General features: G+C 44.1%; 1 protein-coding gene across 1 annotated transcript in view; it reads right to left on the bottom strand.

Annotated features, from left to right (window-relative positions):
• Positions 1 to 23,893, bottom strand: part of LOC125885997 (calpain-2 catalytic subunit-like) — a 37,340-nt gene that overhangs the window by 8,946 nt on the left and 4,501 nt on the right. The window contains exons 2-12 of the mRNA XM_049571889.1: positions 13,147 to 13,216; positions 10,130 to 10,248; positions 8,457 to 8,590; positions 8,157 to 8,325; positions 4,437 to 4,520; positions 4,266 to 4,351; positions 2,739 to 2,804; positions 2,476 to 2,636; positions 2,094 to 2,263; positions 1,975 to 1,986; positions 88 to 299 (exon numbers count right to left, since the gene is read on the bottom strand). Of these exons, the coding sequence (XP_049427846.1) occupies positions 88 to 299; positions 1,975 to 1,986; positions 2,094 to 2,263; positions 2,476 to 2,636; positions 2,739 to 2,804; positions 4,266 to 4,351; positions 4,437 to 4,520; positions 8,157 to 8,325; positions 8,457 to 8,590; positions 10,130 to 10,248; positions 13,147 to 13,216 (1,283 nt within the window). The remainder of the gene's footprint in view (positions 1 to 87; positions 300 to 1,974; positions 1,987 to 2,093; positions 2,264 to 2,475; positions 2,637 to 2,738; positions 2,805 to 4,265; positions 4,352 to 4,436; positions 4,521 to 8,156; positions 8,326 to 8,456; positions 8,591 to 10,129; positions 10,249 to 13,146; positions 13,217 to 23,893) is intronic.

Below are 23,893 nucleotides of genomic sequence, written 5' to 3'. Positions count from 1 at the left end.
CATGAGGGACCACGGGCTCACTACAGGCTCTGCCCCGACCCTTCACCTCTGTCACCACCCGCCCTGCAGCACCATGTCACATCTTACTGGGTCTCTGTCTGCTTCTCAGAGAACACTCGGATGCAGAAGTCTCCGTTGAGATGCGGATCGAAGGTGGACGGGACGATCAGGTACTCTCCAGGTGGCAGCTTGAAGCGATTGCTGACCTCCCGCAGGTTGATGAAGGTTTCAGACCTCGCCGTCTGAGCGTGGGTCAGGAAGTAGTTCTTATCCAGGTGAACCTCCCTCTGCCCGTGGAACTGAGGAGGACAACAGCCAATCAGGAAACTGGACAGGTAGTGCAGCCAGTGAGAATTGTCTTTGAATTCTGAGTCACAGCCTTCGTCTCTGTCTCTGCTCATCAGTTTAGAAATCAATCATCAGTTTTTAAAACGATTTCAGTTGCTGGCTTCTCTCGTCACTGTCTCACGTTTGTATAGTGAAGCTACAGACAGTTAGCTTAGCTTAGCATAACGACTGGAAACAGGCTCCATCTGACCAACCGGCTCCTCTAAAGCTCACTGACTAACAGGTCACATCTGCTCTGTTGGGTCTGAACAAACACTGAGGACTCCTGTTTAACTGGGGACCACATGCAGGACTGTTTCTCGACTTTGAGCAGTGGCCAGGCAACCAGCGGAGCCTTCGGGGGTTGAATGGTCGTGCCATAGAACAACAATAGAACAGACAAGTTATAACATGGATCTCTTTGGACAGAGCCAGGCTAGCTGTTTCCAGTCGTTGTGCTATGCTAAGCTAACCAGCTTCATGTTTAATAAAGACATGAACCTGGGATCATGAGGTGTGACGGCTGTGGGGACTCCCTGAGAGGAACCGCCCACTGTGGGGTCCCCCCGAGAACTACAGACCTTCAGCAGCTTTTGTCTGTTAGTATTCACACCACCAGTAAGACGGCTAAAGTGACGTACTGTGAGCCAGCAGGAAGTTGGTATAGCAACGTCACGTTTGCTTTGACGGGTCAAAATGGTGCTTTATATCCACCATCACATATCTGCTGTCCTTTTTTTGTTAGGAGTTGTTGTTTGAGTTGTGTGGTGTTTACACACCTAACAGGTTTTTAACCAGTGCTGCCGCCTCTGTGACAGAAGATCACACAGAAGATCGAGTTTCAAAATTAGAGTCACCAATTCAGTGTCTGACCAAATGTCTCCCCTTCTGTTCCTGAGATATGACGTTAAAACCTGATGATGTCAAAGTCAAGCTGACCTTTGACCTTTTGACCTTCATTATTTTATCCTGCTGGACATTTGGGTCAAGTTTGGTCAGAATTCTCCGTCCCTCCCTCGGCCTCTCTGTTGATACTCTGTGTAGAAGTACGATTAAAATATTTAAATAATTTTCCTGCTCTAGATTCATTGGGAAGGCCAACAGATTGAAAGCAAGTTTTTAACTCCGCCCTCAAAGATTTTTAATTCTTTCAAACCTACCTGATACTTTTATCCTCATGTTATAGTTTATATTCATGTTATAGTTTATGCTTGTGACGTCTCAAATGTGGCTTCGACCTGCAGCTGAAAATACAGAGCCCATTTCGTAGAAAATACCCACATATATATGGTGTATCACCGTTTGGCCTGAAAGTACAGAGATATGAACTTTTGTGCGTATCACTCAGCGCTGTCATGAACATGTGACTCTTAGAGAGACAAAGAAGAATCATAATCCAGGTCAATGTTGAACTGTTTCTTCACAGCTTCACATTTTCCTTGTCACATGGTACGTGTTTGTCTCCTGCGTGTGAACAGATGAATGACTTGGAAACACACTGAAATCACAGATCTGGTTCTTTCTGACGTCATCACATCGTCACCACTCTGACACTCGTTAAACAGATGGCTGAGGTGTGCTGTTGTGTGTTTGTGTAATGAGTGTTTGACCTTTGAGCTGAAGGTTTCGTCGGGCTCCAGAGCTCACCTGTTCGGGAACCTTAAGTAAAACACAAGACAAAGGTCAGTTTGTTCCTATCATCTCTGTCCAGAGACCCTTTAGATCCTTCACTTCTTGATCTGATCTGAAACGACTTCAGCTCTCACCTCGTAGATGGCAAACCCGATGGTGTGCATGTCCTCTCCTTGTTTACGGAGCTTCCTGCGGTTCTTCTGGATCAGACCGACCACGAAGCTGCAGCCGTCCTCTCCATCATCTGGGTCATCGTCTTCCTCCTCCAGCTTGATCACAAACTGAGGATTCATCCAGAATGTGTCTGCAGAGGAGAAACCAGCTCACAAACAAACCTCCAGCTCCACCATACAGAGAAAACCCTCCACTTGTCCAGCTCAGGTCTGATCAGATCTGTATCAGTGTCAATCAGGGGGATCCCTACATATATATGGTTTTAAGTTTGAAGGCAGTGCTGGTGCCTTCTGTCACTGCAGATCGCAGCAGCAGACTTCAGTCTGTACTTCCTGTACTTACAGGGGTTGTTCCTGCAGCCGCCGGCAGTGGATCCTCTCCTCCAGGAGCCGTCGAACTTACTGACGCTCCAGTGTTTGACGGAGTTGTCCTCGATGGTGTCGGGGGTCAGAGTGCACACCTCGATGCGAGAGTAGTGACGCAAGAATTCATTGAAGGACATCCTGCAGAGACGGGACAGGAGAGGGAAGAGCTCTCACTCTGCAGCTACAAACATCACTGTGAGGACCTGACCGATCAATCAAAATATTTCAGACTCCACCCACCAGAACTCTCCGTCCTCTGCATTGGCATGTGGGCAGTCTCCCTGCACATAATTCCACTCAGACGATCTGTATGAACATAATAACGATAATATGTTAACACAGAATGGACTTTACGAGAAAACAGAACTCAGACTTCCGCAAGCTGTTCTTCACACATCGTGTTCGAGACAATGAGACATGTATCGTCACAGTGACCTTTGACCACCAAAATCCAATTGGTTCATCGTTCATTGAGTCAGGTGTTTGTGCTAAATATAAAGAAATTCTCTGAGGGCCTTCTTGAGATATCATGTTCATAAAAATGGGACATACAGACAGACATACAGATGGACAACCTGAAAACATAATGCCTCTGGTCACGGTTATTGCCGGTGTGGTGGGATAAAAAGTGGACAGAAATTGATGCAGCCCTTTAAATGAGCGTCATGTTTATGACGTGGGAATTCGTGTACATGACGTCAAGAACTCCACTTACAGGATCATAAATACCACAGGAGGGGGGCGTTCACGTGGGCTCTTCTTGTGAACGTACCCCCATTTGAATGCAGCATGTGCTATATGCTACAGATAGCTAGCAAGCAGCTACTTGTAAGTTAACATTAACCACTAGAATGTTTGCTGTTAGCCTACGAGCTAACCGTATGTTTCAGCTAAAGAGCGTTAGCTTCACTCGTATATGATTTATGACATTTGAAGCCAACCATCTTCAGCTGAAACTTCGCTCACAGGGCTAACAGCAAATGTTCCAGTGGCTAACGTTAGCTTACAAGTAGCCCTTACAGTGGGCGAAATTGCAAATCCTAGGATAGCAAAGGAACAGCTGGCCTTACTCTGCCTCTGATTGGCTTACCCTGACCAATCCCACTTATCCTGTCTAAACCAATGACAGCAACGTGTACTGGCCAATCAGATGGAGAGGAGGGCGGGTCATTCCTTGGCTATCCTGAGATTTGCAAATTTGGTTACAGTGGTTAGCTAGCTAGCTATAGCGTCCAATCAGACGCCATCTTAGTTTGTCTGATGTCATTTCTTCTTTTGTTATCTCACCTCTGCTAAATCTCATCTCATCTCTTCCCACCTGCTTTAACGAATCATCTCTTAATATTTTGTTTCATCTCATCTCTTCCCTTAGCATCTTTCTGTAGAGCTGCCCATTCATTTATCATCAGGACTCTGTGAATTCACCATCATCAGTATCCAGCAAAATAAATGGGACTGACAGTGGAAGTTGGTATTTTCAGCCTGATGCTGATACCTGTCGATCAGAGGTTGATATTTTTATTATATTTTAGATTGAGCATCAGATCATTTTTGTTTCCAAGAGAAAGAGATCGACCGCAGCTGCCCAGATGAGGATATTCCTTCATCAGCAGCACTTGGATGATACTCAAACTCGCAGAAAGTACATTATCTGTACTGGACACTCGTTTCTTCCAAATATTAATCCCTAGATATCACCGTCCTCTTATAAATCACACTGCAGCGACACAACATGCTAACGTCTGTGTTCAGTGTCAGTTTAGTTACCCATCGCTCCAGGCTCCGGTCCACTCCACCTGACCCCAGGGGTTCCTCACCCGCACCAGCTTCTCCATCCGACCGCGGTAGTTCACCTGGAAGCAACAACAACAACTACATTTTCTCCTCCTCTTGTTTCACATCGTCTCATCTTGTTTTATTTTAAGGACATGACATCACCTCCACAGCGCCAGTCAGAGAGTAGGCGTGGCCTTTCACCAGCTTCTGCCGGGTGACGGCCTCTGAATCTGCGGCGCTGGTGATCTGCACCAAAGCAACGACAGGGATGGTTTAGTCACCAACATCGTCATCATTGTCATCATCATCATCATCAACAGTCCAAACACCAAAAACTAAACTTTGCAAAAATAAAACCTCAGACGCTGATCTTCAGTGTGGTGCACTGTCATCCCTTGGTTTAATAGCTTTTATCAGCAGGAATTTTCTTCCTTCATCTCAGAGGAAATATTTAAAGAAGCGCATTGATGCCAGGCTAGAATATACATATATATATATATATATATATATATATATATATATATATATATATATATATATATATATATATATATATATATATATATATATATATATATGTATGTATATATGTACATATGTACATATATACATACATATATATATATGTACATATATATATGTATACATGTACATATATATATATATATATATATATATATATATGTATGTATACATATACAGTACAGGCCAAAAGTTTGGACACACCTTCTCATTCAATGCGTTTTCTTTATTTTCATGACTATTTACATTGTAGATTCTCACTGAAGGCATCAAAACTATGAATGAACACATGTGGAGTTATGTACTTAACAAAAAAGGTGAAATAACTGAAAACATGTTTTATATTCTAGTTTCTTCAAAATAGCCACCCTTTGCTCTGATTACTGCTTTGCACACTCTTGGCATTCTCTCCATGAGCTTCAAGAGGTAGTCACCTGAAATGGTTTCCACTTCACAGGTGTGCCTTATCAGGGTTAATTAGTGGAATTTCTTGCTTTATCAATGGGGTTGGGACCATCAGTTGTGTTGTGCAGAAGTCAGGTTAATACACAGCCGACAGCCCTATTGGACAACTGTTAAAATTCATATTATGGCAAGAACCAATCAGCTAACTAAAGAAAAAGCAGTGGCCATCATTACTTTAAGAAATGAAGGTCAGTCAGTCCGGAAAATTGCAAAAACTTTAAATGTGTCCCCAAGTGGAGTCGCAAAACCATCAAGCGCTACAACTAAACTGGCACACATGAGGACCGACCAGGAAAGGAAGACCAAGAGTCACCTCTGCTTCTGAGGATAAGTTCATCCGAGTCACCAGCCTCAGAAATCGCAAGTTAACAGCAGCTCAGATCAGAGACCAGATGAATGCCACACAGAGTTCTAGCAGCAGACCCATCTCTAGAACAACTGTTAAGAGGAGACTGCGCGAATCAGGCCTTCATGGTCAAATAGCTGCTAGGAAACCACTGCTAAGGAGAGGCAACAAGCAGAAGAGATTTGTTTGGGCCAAGAAACACAAGGAATGGACATTAGACCAGTGGAAATCTGTGCTTTGGTCTGATGAGTCCAAATTTGACATCTTTGGTTCCAACCGCGTGTCTTTGTGAGACGCAGAAAAGGTGAGCGGATGGATTCCACATGCCTGGTTCCCACTGTGAAGCATGGAGGAGGAGGTGTGATGGTGTGGGGTGTTTTGCTGGTGACACTGTTGGGGATTTATTCAAAATTGAAGGCACACTGAACCAGCATGGCTACCACAGCATCCTGCAGCGACATGCCATCCCATCCGGTTTGCGTTTAGTTGGGCGATCATTTATTTTCAACAGGACAATGACCCCAAACACACCTCCAGGCTGTGTAAGGGCTATTTGACCAAGAAGGAGAGTGATGGAGTGCTGCGGCAGATGACCTGGCCTCCACAGTCACCGGACCTGAACCCAATGGAGATGGTTTGGGGTGAGCTGGACCGCAGAGTGAAGGCAAAGGGGCCAACAAGTGCTAAACACCTCTGGGAACTCCTTCAAGACTGTTGGAAAACCATTTCAGGTGACTACCTCTTGAAGCTCATGGAGAGAATGCCAAGAGTGTGCAAAGCAGTAATCAGAGCAAAGGGTGGCTATTTTGAAGAAACTAGAATATAAAACATGTTTTCAGTTATTTCACCTTTTTTGTTAAGTACATAACTCCACATGTGTTCATTCATAGTTTTGATGCCTTCAGTGAGAATCTACAATGTAAATAGTCATGAAAATAAAGAAAACGCATTGAATGAGAAGGTGTGTCCAAACTTTTGGCCTGTACTGTATATATATACATATTATATGTATGTATACATACATATAATATGTATGTGTGTGTGTATATATATATATATATATATATACACACACACATACACACATACTGTATATGTCAGTGTCTGGTAATACAACATGAGATTTTTCCTATTATAACAGGATGTTTTCACGTTAGAACAAGAAAAGTTTCTTGTTCTAACGTGAAAACGGTCTCATTATAATGGGAAAATTTTTATGTTTTATCTTTTTTTCTGACCTGGCATCAGTATCAGATCATGAGTATGCTCCTGTAACTCCTTTTTTGTGATAAAATTTATTTTTTATTCAAGAAAGATATAGATAGGTTAGACGTTACAAAAATAGAGCATAAAATATATATTCACATACATACCTATACATATGCATATATACAGATACATATGAGTAAACCACTAAAATAAAATAATAATAAAAAATAAATAAATATATATATACATACATATATATATATATATATATATATATATATATATATATATATAAAATAAAGTCATAGCAAAAGTCACAATCCCAAATATAACCTACCCACCCCCTAGATTCAGAACTCCATACCTTAGTCACATATTACACCTGAAACCCACAGAGGACAGTTCAAAGTGAATGCCAAGCCTCTGTTGCTGACGCTTTTGCTCCATGGACTCTAACTGTCAACAACTCCAAATAAACAATATCTAAATATGTTAAAACCCATGCTCGAAAAGAGAGTGAATGTGGAGGTTTCCAACGTGTGGCAACTAGTTTTTTTGCAGCCCTAAGTCCAGCCAACAGTGCTCTTCTCTTGTCCAGTGTCAAACCCAGCCTTGACAAATCATTCAAAATGAGTGTAGCAGGTGAACAGGGCAATCTGATCTTAAACAACTTATTGAGATTAAAAGCAACTATCTTCCAAAATTCGGCCACTGGGGTACACTCCCAAAACATGTGAACATAATTGCCAATCACTTTGGAAGAACAGAAAGTACACATAGGATAACCTTCATCAAATGAAGCTTCCTAGGAGTTAAATATACCCTATGTATATAATTATAATGTATTTGCTGATGATCAGGGTTTTGGATCTGAGCCCACACTAAACCACACTCTATCCCAGTCAAATGTAGGTTCCAAGTCTGCAACATCTCTTCTCCACATCATGTCTAACGCCAGAGGTCTGTAAGAGTGCTGCAATAAGAACCAATAGAGTCTCGATGCAAAATCACTTGTGCTCATAGCAGAGTGGAACAATTTACAAAGTGGATGTGGTGTGAGAGGGCCCTGTAAAGGGACACCATTGTCTGTTACAGTCGCTCCTGTGACTCCTGACAAACAGACGGGATGTAAAGTGAAGCAGAGAGCCTTGGTTTAAAGCTGAACTCTGTCAGATGGTTCAGTTGACTGAACGAAGCCACAGGAAGCTACTGGATTTATGGAAACTTCTGGAAACTGCAGCTTTATCATGAATATTATCAGACTGAAACATCTCTTCACCTGTAAATAAAAAGCAAAAATAAAAAGCAGTGTGAATATACAGTCAGTGTGTCAGACTCACGTCAATGGAGCAGCCCAGCAGCGCTCCGGCCTCCAGGGCCTTCTTGATGATCTGGAACAGGTTGGAGGGAGGTTTTCGGAGGTCGAAGTTCTCAGCGATGCCTCCGGTGAAATCCTCAAAGCCCTCGGTGGTGGAACCGCCAGACAATGCTTCATAGCAGCCGTTAACTCTGTGACGAAGGGCGAGTGTGACCACTGTGTTAATACTACTGATACACGTCCAAACTAAGACTCAGAAAGGAACATTATGTTGTGGTTTTGGAACAGAAGGTTGTCGGGTTGAATCCCTGGCTGCTCTTACTTGGCGTAGGCCTTCTCCAGCAGGGCGCTCCAGAACTCCCTCCCCTCCGCCGAGTGGACGAACATCAACTCTCCGTCTTTGACCGGCAGACGGTCGTCGATCACCACGTCCACCCACTCCCCGAACTGCCAGAACTAAAGACCACAGGAAAAAATGTGGACATTTACTTTGAAAGTCTCTCTTAATGGTCTGAATTCTTCTTCCTGTCTCCAGCTTAAAAAAAGATGCTGTGAATAGTTTTTTACTACTACTTTTAATACTTTAAAACTACAGTATATTTGCTAGCTAGCTAACGCTGTGAGCCGATGACCTCCTGGATCAGAACAGAATACAGTAACTGTCAGCACTGATCATTTTACAGAGGACACCACAAGAAAACATGTTCTTAGTTTAGATGATCAAACAGACGATGGATCATAGACCTTTGTTTCTGGCTGTCAGTGTTAGCGAGCACTAGGGCTGTCAAAAGCACCATGAAATTGAGCTCGAATATTTTCAAATTAATTTAGTAGAGTTCGAATAATGTTCGAATTTATTAATATTATTACCTTTTTTTTTTTTTTTCAAAAAACCCCACAAAAAATAAGATGCTTATTGCTGCTGCAATATGAACGTGACACTTGGATGAAAACAGCCGTTCTGACCTCACTGAAGTGCCAGGTATGACCAACTTCTGCCTTGCTATCTGAGCCATGTCTGGGCATCCCTCTCTGGCCCGGCTCGTGCGTGAGCCATCTCCGCCCGAACGGGATTCGCAGTGATATACATTATTAATAGTGTTAATTAATTATTAATGATATTCAAATGATCAAATTTAGGTTCAAACTTATAAAAAATATATATATTCGAATATATTTTGAACTTTGAATTTTTTTTGACAGCCCTAGCGAGCACAGCCTTTATATCACATACTAAAGGACATGCTTTCTAACAGCGGCCTCTCCCAAAATAAGCATTAGTCTGCACAGCACAGATTGAACTGTTTTAAGGGGGTGAGAGTTTGGTTTTGCAAGAAGAGTCTGAGGTTTTGTGAATGTAGCTTGAAAATTGGGTTTTGTGTTCACAGTTTAGAGAAAAGGAGAGCAGCTTTCCAGAAATGTGTCTTAGCAATTGAGAAAAACTGTAAAACAAATGTCAGAAACTTTGTGTGTAAATAAAGAGACATCTGGAGGGTGAAAGCGTCACTAATGGACAGATTAGGTCCATTATTAGTTGTGGAGTTCCACAGGGTTCAATGCTGGGTCCCATATCATTTTTGTTTATCATGAATTTACTTGGGTAAATATATCAGGGAATAACTTATATGTTCGCCGCAGTGCTGAGCCTGACTGGCCCTTCACAGCCACTGTAGGTCAGTTTCTGTTTCCTATTCCATCAACCAATAAATGAGGGACATTTGCTCTGCCTCAAAAACCCCTTGCTGTTTCCTGTTTGTTCTGGTTCTCTTTACCAAACACAACGTAGATGCCTGAAACACGGGCTGACAGGTATCATCTATGAACGACACAAACATTCACATATATGGACGTTTTGTCTGTTTTCAGTCTGAGCTGACGGTGTGTTAATCTGCTGGTAACCATAGCAACAGGACTGAAGCTGCAGGCCACATTAACAGACAGAAACTGTGATAAAGCTGATACTGACGCTCTTCACCTGTGTCACAATTCTGTTACCTGGAAGTGAAAGATGCCGGCGTAGTCATCACCGAAGCCCTGGTCAGAGGGAACGACTCTGGCCATCACATACTCATTCAGCGTCAGGGAGGCAATGGCCGCCAACAGCCAGCAGTCACCTGGACAGACAGGAAAACACCTGAAATGGACTGCGCAGTTCACTACAACCAACATCCTGATGGTTCATCTGCTCGTACAGTCTGAGAGATGAAGTTTGTCCTGAGGGTGGCGCTACAGGAAAGATCGTTAACATCTGGAGGGTTCATACCCTGAAGGGCAGCCCGCTTACTTCAGTATTTCTTAAACAAGATGAAAAGCACATGAAAATATCCACCTAAGGGCCGAGAGTTCAGAGGTCACTGCTGTCTCCACAGCGCCGTGTCAGCCCCACAAAAATGTCTCCAATCACTGATTATCTTTCTGCTGAAGGGAGAAATGATTAAGTCCAGGATGCAGTGATGGTGCTCTTGTAAAACAGTGTCAGGGATGCACCATTCTTGCATGGGGAGGTGAGTACTGTCATTAAAACGAAACCCAAACCAAACCTGAGGCGGGTTTGTAAGGTATGTTTTCTTTTAAAATGTTTGCTAGTCTTTTTTTTTTATTTTTGCAATTTTTAAAATATTTTTGGCTAATTTTTTGTTTGTTTAAATTTTTTTTGCCTATTTTTGCCTTGTTCCTTTAAAATTGCAAAAGTTATCACAGACAGAAATGATCTCACTTCTGACAGTCCTTGAACACATCATGTGCAACGAATGCTTTTGTCGAAAAAAACAAAAACAAAAACAAAACACACACACAACCAAATCTGATCTTAAAATAGTGATTTTCACTAAAATCACCTTTTACTCTTCGTCTCATTTAAAATTTGTCCAAAAATAACACGTTTGTGCGAAAAGAGTGAAAAACTGAGACTTTTGTTTAATTCCAAGATTTCATCTGCAATTTGTAACTTTCAAACATCAAAGTTTTAAAAAATCTTATTAGTCATTTATGGAGGAGGGAGGGTCATGGATTTTCCATGGAAAAATATTTGGAGCTTCACCGCACCCCTCCACCCCCCTGATAAATAAAGAACAGTCCCTAACTAAGCCTCGCCCACTGCCAGAGGAAAAACACTCATTTCAGTTATTGTGACTTTTGACTCACTGATGTGTCCGAATCCTTTGAACATACAAACTTTATCATCTAAAAGTTTCACACTGATTCAAAGTGCCTGCGTCTCTGTGGAGGGACGAACGCTCTCAGCTGTCTCTGCTTGGACCTGATTTTTGAACAGGAAATGACACAAACAGTTCACACTGAGAAACAGGCGTCAGATGAGGACACACGTGGTGTCAGAAAAACACAGCGGTGTCATAATGTGGTCCCGACCAGCAGGGGATCAAACCAACACGCTGAGTCTATTCACAGCTTTTTTCTTTTTTGTGTTCCTGATGAAGCAACAGTGGATTCAAGTCATGGGAGGAAATGACTGCCTGCAGCTGCTGCTGCACTTCCTGTCCACAAATATTCACTGCTTAGATGTTAATACAGACAGACAGACAGGCAGGCAGACAGACAGACACACAGACACATAGACAGACAGACAGGCAGACAGACAGACAGGCAGACAGACAGATGTTTCTGCATGTGTTAACAGGGCTTTACAGTAAAGTAACACAACAACAGTGGCTGCAGCTCAGTGTGGTTTAATGAAGGCACGGCATGCTGGTGAGTCATCACCACAACACCCAGTGTGTGTGTGTGTGTGTGTGTGTGTGTGTGTGTGTGTCAGGGTGTGTCCTCATTGGTTGACAGCACATACCCCCCCCCCCCCCCCTCCCCCGTCCTTCTGATGTTTGTCTCTCGCCCTCTAACAATGGCTGGCATGCCTCTTCCTGTTCTGCTCCTTCCTGCTCAGCCAATCAGAGCTCAGCGTGGCAGCGCCCTCTCATTACAGCAGATCTGGTTCTCATTAAGTTTCTGTTCAGAGAGAGTTGTGCTGTAAACTTGGTGTGTTCTGTCAGTTCTGATGTGAACTGATGATCAAACACTTTCTTTAATAACTCTCTGGATCTGGACTCAGATTTGACACCATTATATGAAACGTCTCATCTGTCTGTCTGTCTGTCTGTCTGTCTGTCCGAATTCTACAGTCTGACAGTCGGACACAGGACGTCTCCGTCTTTCCTGTGAAGCCTCAGTGTCTCTTGCTGGACCCTGATTGGCTTCAGACAAGAGCCCCATTAAAGGCGGTTCACACGGTTACTCCACCTCGTCATTCTGTATGAACAGAACTACAGAAGTCAGACTCGTCTCTCCTTATACCCGCCACAGGAAGAAGTCACAGCTCAACGATATCTGTATAAATAGGACAGCCAGCAGGACAGCATCATGGACGGCAACCTGCCGTGGGACATTTAAAAAGCAGCTGCTAGCAGTTAGCAGCTAACTCAAAGAAGAAGAGCAGCAGCTGTTAGCAGTTAGCAGCTAACTCAAACAATAAGGTCCAGGAGCTCCTTACCCTCCGAGCAGAAGATGAGATCAGCCGCCATATAACAGGGACACGTGATGTCATTGTTATTGTTTATAAAGAGCTGCTGACACGTATGTTATATGTCACGCTAGCGGCCGATGGTGTTGTGTTATATGTCACGACTCTTTTGACTCTGTGATTTCATCATGCTCTCTCACGACTTTGTGTGAAAAGGGGTTATTAGTGAGGTCACAGATCCTACAGGTGCGTCCAGGTGTTAAACCGGGGTTGAAGGTAAAACCAACTCTGAACAGAGGAGGTTAACAGAGTAAAACACATGTGAGTCTTCAAAGGTTCATGAGAATCTGTTCAAATATTAATGATTTAAAAACAAAGAATAAAGTTCTAAAGCGTTAAATATTGTCTGCACACAGCTCTCAACGTGGCCGCTAATAGCTAACAGAGATAACAGCATGGACGACAGCAACAGTGATGATTTCAGGGACAGTCTGACAATCCGCAGGCTGTGCTGCATTCAGGAACAGTCAGCAAAACTCACCTAGCGCTCCCTGGCAGATGTCAGTCCTGGTGGCTCCGCCCAGAATGAACTCAGGATTACGGACCAGTTCCTGAAGGTCGAGACAACATCAGATCAGGGACACTGAAGACACTCACACACTGTCTGTGATGCTCACACACTGTCTGTGATGCTCACACACTGTCTGCGATACTCACACACTGTCTGCGATACTCACACACTGTCTGCGATACTCACACACTGTCTGCGATACTCACACACTGTCTGTGATGCTCACACACTGTCTGTGATGCTCACACACTGTCTGTGATGCTCACACACTGTCTGTGATACTCACACACTGTCTGCGATACTCACACACTGTCTGCGATGCTCACACACTGTCTGCGATGCTCACACACTGTCTGTGATACTCGCACACTGTCTGTGCTACTCACACACTGTCTGTGATACTCACACACTGTCTGTGATACTCACACACTGTCAGTGATGCTCGCACACTGTCTGTGATACTCGCACACTGTCTGTGATACTCACACACTGTCAGTGCTACTCACACACTGTCTGTGATACTCGCACACTGTCTGTGATACTCACACACTGTCTGTGATACTCACACACTGTCAGTGCTACTCACACACTGTCAGTGATGCTCGCACACTGTCAGTGCTACTCACACACTGTCTGTGATACTCACACACTGTCAGTGCTACTCACACACTGTCTGTGATACTCGCACACTGTCTGTGATACTCACACACTGTCAGTGCTACTCACACACTGTCTGTGATACTCACACACTGTCTGTGATACTCACACACTGTCTGTGATGCTCACACACTGTCTGTGATACTCACACACTGTCTGTGATGCTCACACACTGTCAGTGCTACTCACACACTGTCTGTAATACTCACACACTGTCTGTGATACTCACACTGTCTGTAATACTCACACACTGTCTGTGATACTCACGCACTGTCTGTGATACTCACGCACTGTCAGTGATACTCACACACTGTCAGTGCTACTCACACACTGTGATACTCACACACTGTCTGTAATACTCACACACTGTCTGTGACACTCACACACTGTCAGTGCTACTCACACACTGTCTGTGATACTCACACACTGTCTGTGATACTCACACTGTCTGTAATACTCACACACTGTCTGTGATACTCACACACTGTCTGTGATGCTCACACACTGTCTGTGATACTCACACACTGTCTGTAATACTCACACACTGTCTGTGATGCTCACACACTGTCTGTGATGCTCACACACTGTCTGTGATACTCACACACTGTCTGTAATACTCACACACTGTCTGTGATGCTCACACACTGTCAAAGATACTCACACACTGTCTGTAATACTCACACACTGTCAGTGATACTCACACACTGTCTGTGATGCTCACACACTGTCTGTGATACTCACACACTGTCTGTAATACTCACACACTGTCTGTGATACTCACACACTGTCTGTGATGCTCACACACTGTCTGTGATACTCACACACTGTCTGTAATACTCACACACTGTCTGTGATGCTCACACACTGTCTGTGATACTCACACACTGTCTGTAATACTCACACACTGTCTGTGATGCTCACACACTGTCAAAGATACTCACACACTGTCTGTAATACTCACACACTGTCTGTGATACTCACACACTGTCTGTAATACTCACACACTGTCTGTGACACTCACACACTGTCTGTGATGCTCACACACTGTCAGTGATACTCACACACTGTCTGTGATGCTCACACACTGTCAGTGATGCTCACACACTGTCTGTGATACTCACACACTGTCTGTGATGCTCACACACTGTCTGTGATGCTCACACACTGTCAGTAATACACACTGTCTGTGATGCTCACACACTGTCAGTAATACACACTGTCTGTGATGCTCACACACTGTCTGTGATACTCACACACTGTCAGTGATACTCACACACTGTCAGTGATGCTCACACACTGTCTGTGATGCTCACACACTGTCTGTGATACTCACACACTGTCAGTGATGCTCACACACTGTCTGTGATGCTCACACACTGTCAGTAATACTCACACACTGTCAGTGATGCTCACACACTGTCTGTGATACTCACACACTGTCTGCGATGCTCACACACTGTCTGCGATGCTCACACACTGTCAGTGATACTCACACACTGTCTGTGATGCTCACACACTGTCTGTGATGCTCACACACTGTCTGTGATACTCACACACTGTCTGTGATACTCACACACTGTCTGCGATACTCACACACTGTCTGCGATACTCACACACTGTCTGCGATGCTCACACACTGTCTGTGATACTCGCACACTGTCTGTGATACTCGCACACTGTCTGTGCTACTCGCACACTGTCTGTGATACTCACACACTGTCAGTGATGCTCGCACACTGTCAGTGCTACTCACACACTGTCTGTGATACTCACACACTGTCAGTGCTACTCACACACTGTCTGTGATACTCTCACACTGTCTGTGATACTCACACACTGTCAGTGCTACTCACACACTGTCAGTGATACTCGCACACTGTCTGTGATACTCACACACTGTCTGTGATACTCACACACTGTCAGTGCTACTCACACACTGTCTGTGATACTCACACACTGTCAGTGCTACTCACACACTGTCTGTGATACTCGCACACTGTCTGTGATACTCACACACTGTCAGTGCTACTCACACACTGTCTGTGATACTCGCACACTGTCTGTAATACTCACACACTGTCTGTGATACTCGCACACTGTCTGTGATACTCACACACTGTCAGTGCTACTCACACACTGTCTGTGATACTCGCACACTGTCTGTGATACTCGCACACTGTCTGTGATGCTCACACACTGTCTGTGATACTCGCACACTGTCTGTGATGCTCACACACTGTCAGTGCTACTCACACACTGTCTGTAATACTCACACACTGTCTGTGATACTCACACTGTCTGTAATACTCACACACTGTCTGTGATACTCACGCACTGTCTGTGATACTCACGCACTGTCAGTGATACTCACACACTGTCAGTGCTACTCACACACTGTGATACTCACACACTGTCTGTAATACTCACACACTGTCTGTGATACTCACACACTGTCTGTGATGCTCACACACTGTCTGTGATGCTCACACACTGTCTGTGATGCTCACACACTGTCTGTGATACTCACACACTGTCTGTGATGCTCACACACTGTCTGTGATGCTCACACACTGTCTGTGATACTCACACACTGTCTGTAATACTCACACACTGTCTGTGATGCTCACACACTGTCAAAGATACTCACACACTGTCTGTAATACTCACACACTGTCTGTGATACTCACACACTGTCTGTAATACTCACACACTGTCTGTGACACTCACACACTGTCTGTGATGCTCACACACTGTCAGTGATACTCACACACTGTCTGTGATGCTCACACACTGTCAGTGATGCTCACACACTGTCTGTGATACTCACACACTGTCTGTGATGCTCACACACTGTCTGTGATGCTCACACACTGTCAGTAATACACACTGTCTGTGATGCTCACACACTGTCAGTAATACACACTGTCTGTGATGCTCACACACTGTCTGTGATACTCACACACTGTCAGTGATACTCACACACTGTCAGTGATGCTCACACACTGTCTGTGATGCTCACACACTGTCTGTGATACTCACACACTGTCAGTGATGCTCACACACTGTCTGTGATGCTCACACACTGTCAGTAATACTCACACACTGTCAGTGATGCTCACACACTGTCTGTGATACTCACACACTGTCAGTGATACTCACACACTGTCTGTGATACTCACACACTGTCTGTGATGCTCACACACTGTCTGTGATACTCACACACTGTCTGTGATGCTCACACACTGTCAGTGATACTCACACACTGTCTGTGATACTCACACACTGTCTGTGATGCTCACACACTGTCAGTGATACTCACACACTGTCTGTGATGCTCACACACTGTCAGTGATGCTCACACACTGTCAGTGATGCTCACACACTGTCTGTGATACTCACACACTGTCTGTGATGCTCACACACTGTCAGTAATACACACTGTCTGTGATGCTCACACACTGTCAGTGATACTCACACACTGTCAGTAATACTCACACACTGTCTGTGATACTCACACACTGTCAGTAATACTCACACACTGTCTGTGATACTCACACACTGTCAGTGATACTCACACACTGTCAGTAATACTCACACACTGTCTGTGATGCTCACACACTGTCAGTGATACTCACACACTGTCAGTGATACTCACACACTGTCAGTGATGCTCACACACTGTCTGTGATACTCACACACTGTCTGCGATGCTCACACACTGTCTGCGATGCTCACACACTGTCAGTGATACTCACACACTGTCTGTGATGCTCACACACTGTCTGTGATGCTCACACACTGTCTGTGATTCTCACACACTGTCTGTGATACTCACACACTGTCTGTGATACTCACACACTGTCTGCGATACTCACACACTGTCTGTGATGCTCACACACTGTCTGTGATACTCGCACACTGTCTGTGATGCTCACACACTGTCTGTGCTACTCGCACACTGTCTGTGATACTCACACACTGTCAGTGATGCTCGCACACTGTCAGTGCTACTCACACACTGTCTGTGATACTCACACACTGTCAGTGCTACTCACACACTGTCTGTGATACTCGCACACTGTCTGTGATACTCACACACTGTCAGTGCTACTCACACACTGTCAGTGATACTCGCACACTGTCTGTGATACTCACACACTGTCTGTGATACTCACACACTGTCAGTGCTACTCACACACTGTCTGTGATACTCACACACTGTCAGTGCTACTCACACACTGTCTGTGATACTCGCACACTGTCTGTGATACTCACACACTGTCAGTGCTACTCACACACTGTCTGTGATACTCGCACACTGTCTGTGATACTCACACACTGTCTGTGATACTCACACACTGTCAGTGCTACTCACACACTGTCTGTGATACTCGCACACTGTCTGTGATACTCGCACACTGTCTGTGATGCTCACACACTGTCTGTGATACTCGCACACTGTCTGTGATGCTCACACACTGTCAGTGCTACTCACACACTGTCTGTAATACTCACACACTGTCTGTGATACTCACACTGTCTGTAATACTCACACACTGTCTGTGATACTCACGCACTGTCTGTGATACTCACGCACTGTCAGTGATACTCACACACTGTCAGTGCTACTCACACACTGTGATACTCACACACTGTCTGTAATACTCACACACTGTCTGTGATACTCACACACTGTCTGTGATGCTCACACACTGTCTGTGATGCTCACACACTGTCTGTGATGCTCACACACTGTCTGTGATACTCACACACTGTCTGTGATGCTCACACACTGTCTGTGATGCTCACACACTGTCTGTGATACTCACACACTGTCTGTAATACTCACACACTGTCTGTGATGCTCACACACTGTCAAAGATACTCACACACTGTCTGTAATACTCACACACTGTCTGTGATACTCACACACTGTCTGTAATACTCACACACTGTCTGTGACACTCACACACTGTCTGTGATGCTCACACACTGTCAGTGATACTCACACACTGTCTGTGATGCTCACACACTGTCAGTGATGCTCACACACTGTCTGTGATACTCACACACTGTCTGTGATGCTCACACACTGTCTGTGATGCTCACACACTGTCAGTAATACACACTGTCTGTGATGCTCACACACTGTCAGTAATACACACTGTCTGTGATGCTCACACACTGTCTGTGATACTCACACACTGTCAGTGATACTCACACACTGTCAGTGATGCTCACACACTGTCTGTGATGCTCACACACTGTCTGTGATACTCACACACTGTCAGTGATGCTCACACACTGTCTGTGATGCTCACACACTGTCAGTAATACTCACACACTGTCAGTGATGCTCACACACTGTCTGTGATACTCACACACTGTCAGTGATACTCACACACTGTCTGTGATACTCACACACTGTCTGTGATGCTCACACACTGTCTGTGATACTCACACACTGTCTGTGATGCTCACACACTGTCAGTGATACTCACACACTGTCTGTGATACTCACACACTGTCTGTGATGCTCACACACTGTCAGTGATACTCACACACTGTCTGTGATGCTCACACACTGTCAGTGATGCTCACACACTGTCAGTGATGCTCACACACTGTCTGTGATACTCACACACTGTCTGTGATGCTCACACACTGTCAGTAATACACACTGTCTGTGATGCTCACACACTGTCAGTGATACTCACACACTGTCAGTAATACTCACACACTGTCTGTGATACTCACACACTGTCAGTAATACTCACACACTGTCTGTGATACTCACACACTGTCAGTGATACTCACACACTGTCAGTAATACTCACACACTGTCTGTGATGCTCACACACTGTCAGTGATACTCACACACTGTCAGTGATACTCACACACTGTCAGTGATGCTCACACACTGTCTGTGATGCTCACACACTGTCAGTGATGCTCACACACTGTCTGTGATACTCACACACTGTCAGTGATACTCACACACTGTCAGTGATACTCACACACTGTCTGTGATGCTCACACACTGTCAGTGATACTCACACACTGTCAGTGATGCTCACACACTGTCTGTGATACTCACACACTGTCAGTGATACTCACACACTGTCAGTGATGCTCACACACTGTCTGTGATGCTCACACACTGTCAGTGATGCTCACACACTGTCTGTGATACTCACACACTGTCAGTGATACTCACACACTGTCAGTGATACTCACACACTGTCTGTGATGCTCACACACTGTCAGTGATACTCACACACTGTCAGTGATGCTCACACACTGTCTGTGATACTCACACACTGTCAGTGATACTCACACACTGTCAGTGATGCTCACACACTGTCTGTGATGCTCACACACTGTCAGTGATGCTCACACACTGTCTGTGATACTGACTTCAAGGACTTAATAAAACTAATTATTGATTTATAGATGATGTCATAGTTTGGCTGATCACAGGTGATCACAAACGCAGTCTGCTGTTCAGACAGAACGCTGTCACTGACCAATCAGAATCCATGTTACAGTAATAAGCTGTATCATTATAATATAGATGAATCTCTGCGGTGGTGCACAGATTTCATATTAATATCAGAGCGCGCTCTGTTAGAGAGTCACAGGAAGCAGTTTCCTGCCAGCAGCAGAAACATCCAGTCTGCACTCAGTCTGCAACATTAAACTAAATATCTCAGCTCCTGTTCACAGACTCTGACTCTGCAAGAACAACTGCTAATAACAATCACACAGAGGCCTCGGGGCCCCGGGGCCCAGTGGACCTGTCCATCATCAGGTTGTTTAGTCTCAGTGCAGTTTGAGTCTCAGTCGTCAGGACATGTTTACTGGAATTTACTCTGCGGACAAGAAGCTGCTTTACATGTTTAAATAACTCTGAACATTCCTGAAATATCTGAGGTGAAACTCTGAAACTGACGCAGGTCTCAATGTTTCAGACTTCAAACTTTATTAACACGACACACTGCATACCGAGGTATCACATACATGTGCAGTCACATTCAACACGCAGCGTCAGAGCTGGAAGACGTTAACACTGAAAGATTTTCAGCCTCACTGCAGTCAAACTGTGTGAGTATAACCAGCAGTAAGAGTCGGGGCTGTTGCAGTACAGCGGTCGCTTCGTCTGCATCATGTGTTCGGATGACTTCATGTGTCGGCGTCATTTTACTGCTGTCCATGTTTTTTAACGCCTTCATGTCTTGTTGGCTCCTTTGTTTCATCCAAACTTTGAAGCTGTCAGATATAATGGTGCAGTAACAGTACAGAGACGGAGGAGACGGAGAGGAGCAGGGATACTCGAGTAAAGTACGAGTACCTCAGAGTTTTACCTGAATGCAGTACTTGAGAGTACTCAGTTACTTCCCACCTCTGGATGAGTACACAGTTTTTATTCATCATCATTATTATTATTATTATTATTATTATTCAGAAATGTTTTCACAAAGTCCCGTGAGATGGTACATCATAGAGACATGACATTTTTGTCGATGACTGGAAGATGTGTATAAATGCTGCTCAGGAAACCAGATGGGGGCGCTATAATTAAGGTCGAAGAAGTTCTTTAGTTTGAAAGGTCACCACCGTCGCACCATTTGTTGAACTGACATGAAATTCAACACACATGTTCAGCTGTATGGATTCTACAAAAGCCTCAAGAACCCTTAAGATCCGCCCACTAGATCGTCCACCATTTTGAATTTTTTTAAAAAACACATTGTTGACATCTCCTCCCAAGGCGTGGGTCCAATTTGTACCAAAGTGTCTGTGGATCATTTTTGGACCAACCTCATCAGATGTCATCAAAAACATTTTGGTTTGATGACACTGACCAATGAACTGTAGAGGGGGCGTGGCTCAGCACATTAATGTTTGTAACTCTATGACCGTTGAGCCAATCATCACTAAACTTACACATCCACATCAGTACCTGAGTCATACCCTGAACGTTTCCTTCAAATCAACAACTAGGGGGCGCTACACATGCAAACAAATCAGACTATATATCAGAAAGTGTCCAATAATCACAAAACCTGCAGGAAATGATACAGTTTTTCTCAATTGTTTACACACAAATACTGGTACTTGAGACACAATGACCACAACATGTAACTCATGCACCAACCCCCTGAACCAATTCTGCTAAACTACAAGCACAATTCCTGCTTTACATTCAAATTGCAGTTCTAAAACACATTTTTTTTCAAAACACTACACACAATTCTCTGCATTTGGCACAAGTGTCATGAAGAAAATCTCTTGTTTTCACAAAGAACACACTGTCATTCAAAATTCTAAAGTTAATTGCCCTACTATGCACACTGACTCATCACATGGGCAAACACCTGTCACACAGTTTTACAATTAGCAATCAGAGCTTTAGCATAAAAGGGCAACAGGTGAGCTTTTCTGTTTTGGAGCAATGGATGCCAACATTGGAAACAGAGGCAGAGCCAGAGCCAGAGGAGTGAGAGTAAGAGGAGGAGGACGGGGGAGGACGAGGACGAGGAAGGCCAAGGACCGTAATCTCTGATGAGATCCGAGCCACTTTTTCTGCCTGGAGATGGAAAGTGTATGACTGAAATCCACAAACGCGTATACCCCTTCTCCAAGCTATGGAAGACGCATGTGGAGATATAGCAGTTGATGCTTTTCATGGCTGGATTCGCCATGCTAGGCGATATTTCCCCCGCTGCTTGGCCAGGGAAAACATTGCTTGTGATGTGGATGAGGTGCTGTGGCCAGACCGAAACAGAAGAGAGGATGCAGCATAGTTTTGTTTTCTTTTTTTCAATTCAAATAAAACACAAGAAGCTTGTGCTCTAGAGAAAGGATCAACACTCAGTGAATAACCTCCTAAGCCCTATGATAAGCTATTATGGCAAGGCTTAACTATACAGACCAGTGAGCAGTGATAACTAGCATGTCTTTGGGGTCATCGGGTGGGAACCTCCCTTCACCAGTGTTTCGTCTAGTTGGTCCCACGACACCTCCAGGAGGCTAGACAGTGATCTCCAGCGTCCCAGAGACACTCCCCTAATGCCAGGTCTCACTGCTCCCCGCACCAACCCAACAACCTCCTTTACCTTACTTACACATGGCTTTCTCAGCCCAAACAGCACTGCCACCTTCAACCAAACCCAGGCTCCGTACATGCAAGCTCCAGGTAGAGACCGTGCTGATGCTACCTTTCCTAGCACATTCACCACACTCTATTTCACACGCTACATAGCATAACTACAATATAAACTAAAGTTAAAGGAGATAGATAAACTTACAGGATCAGCAAACACACTCACCTTGCAGCATGGTCTCAAACAAAATGGATTCAAATAGGCCACTCCCACACTTAAATACTTCCTCTTCCTGGACTTCCTCCTTACCTACACATGGTAAGTTCCCCCTGCTGGCCCCCAACTGACATTATTTCTTCTCTTATAGATAAACTGGCTACATTTAATTGCTTCATCTGACATTTCCCTCACTGTCTTCCTCAAACTCTGTCCCCGCACTGCGAGTTCCCCCAGGAGTGAGACAGCTGATCTTGCTATTTGTTTTGTTATTTACTGTAACTGTATACAGTAAATTCTTCTGTTGTTTTGTATGTAGACCACTGTATGTGCAACTTTGTGTTGGTTGGAATGTGCACTGTGTACATTGTTTTTGTGGGAAAAATAAAATATATTTGTTACCGTGTATTTGTGTGTATAAAAACAATATTCTAAAATATTTTACAACACACTTATGTAAGTACTGTCTGTAGTAAGTGTAACACTGAGCAAAAAAAGGCCTAAGTCATTATGATGAATGGAGAAGAAGTGTTTTCCATTCATCACAGTGTTTTACATTGAGCACATCAGTGTTCAACTGGTTCTTATAAATGTCTATTCATATGATGTTTGTGTGTGTCAATTGAAAACAAAATACCATTTTGAGAAGAAATAACATTGTTTTGAATGTAAAGTTTCATTTTGCAGGAGAATTGAGAGGTTTTGCCCATTGTGTGTGTGTGTGTGTGTGTGTGTGT

Source organism: Epinephelus fuscoguttatus, linkage group LG3, assembly GCF_011397635.1.
Source record: "Epinephelus fuscoguttatus linkage group LG3, E.fuscoguttatus.final_Chr_v1".
NCBI classification, from domain to species: domain Eukaryota; kingdom Metazoa; phylum Chordata; class Actinopteri; order Perciformes; family Serranidae; genus Epinephelus; species Epinephelus fuscoguttatus.
The sequence above is the reverse complement of the archived record's forward strand: the minus strand, read 5'-3'. Positions and strand labels throughout refer to the sequence as shown.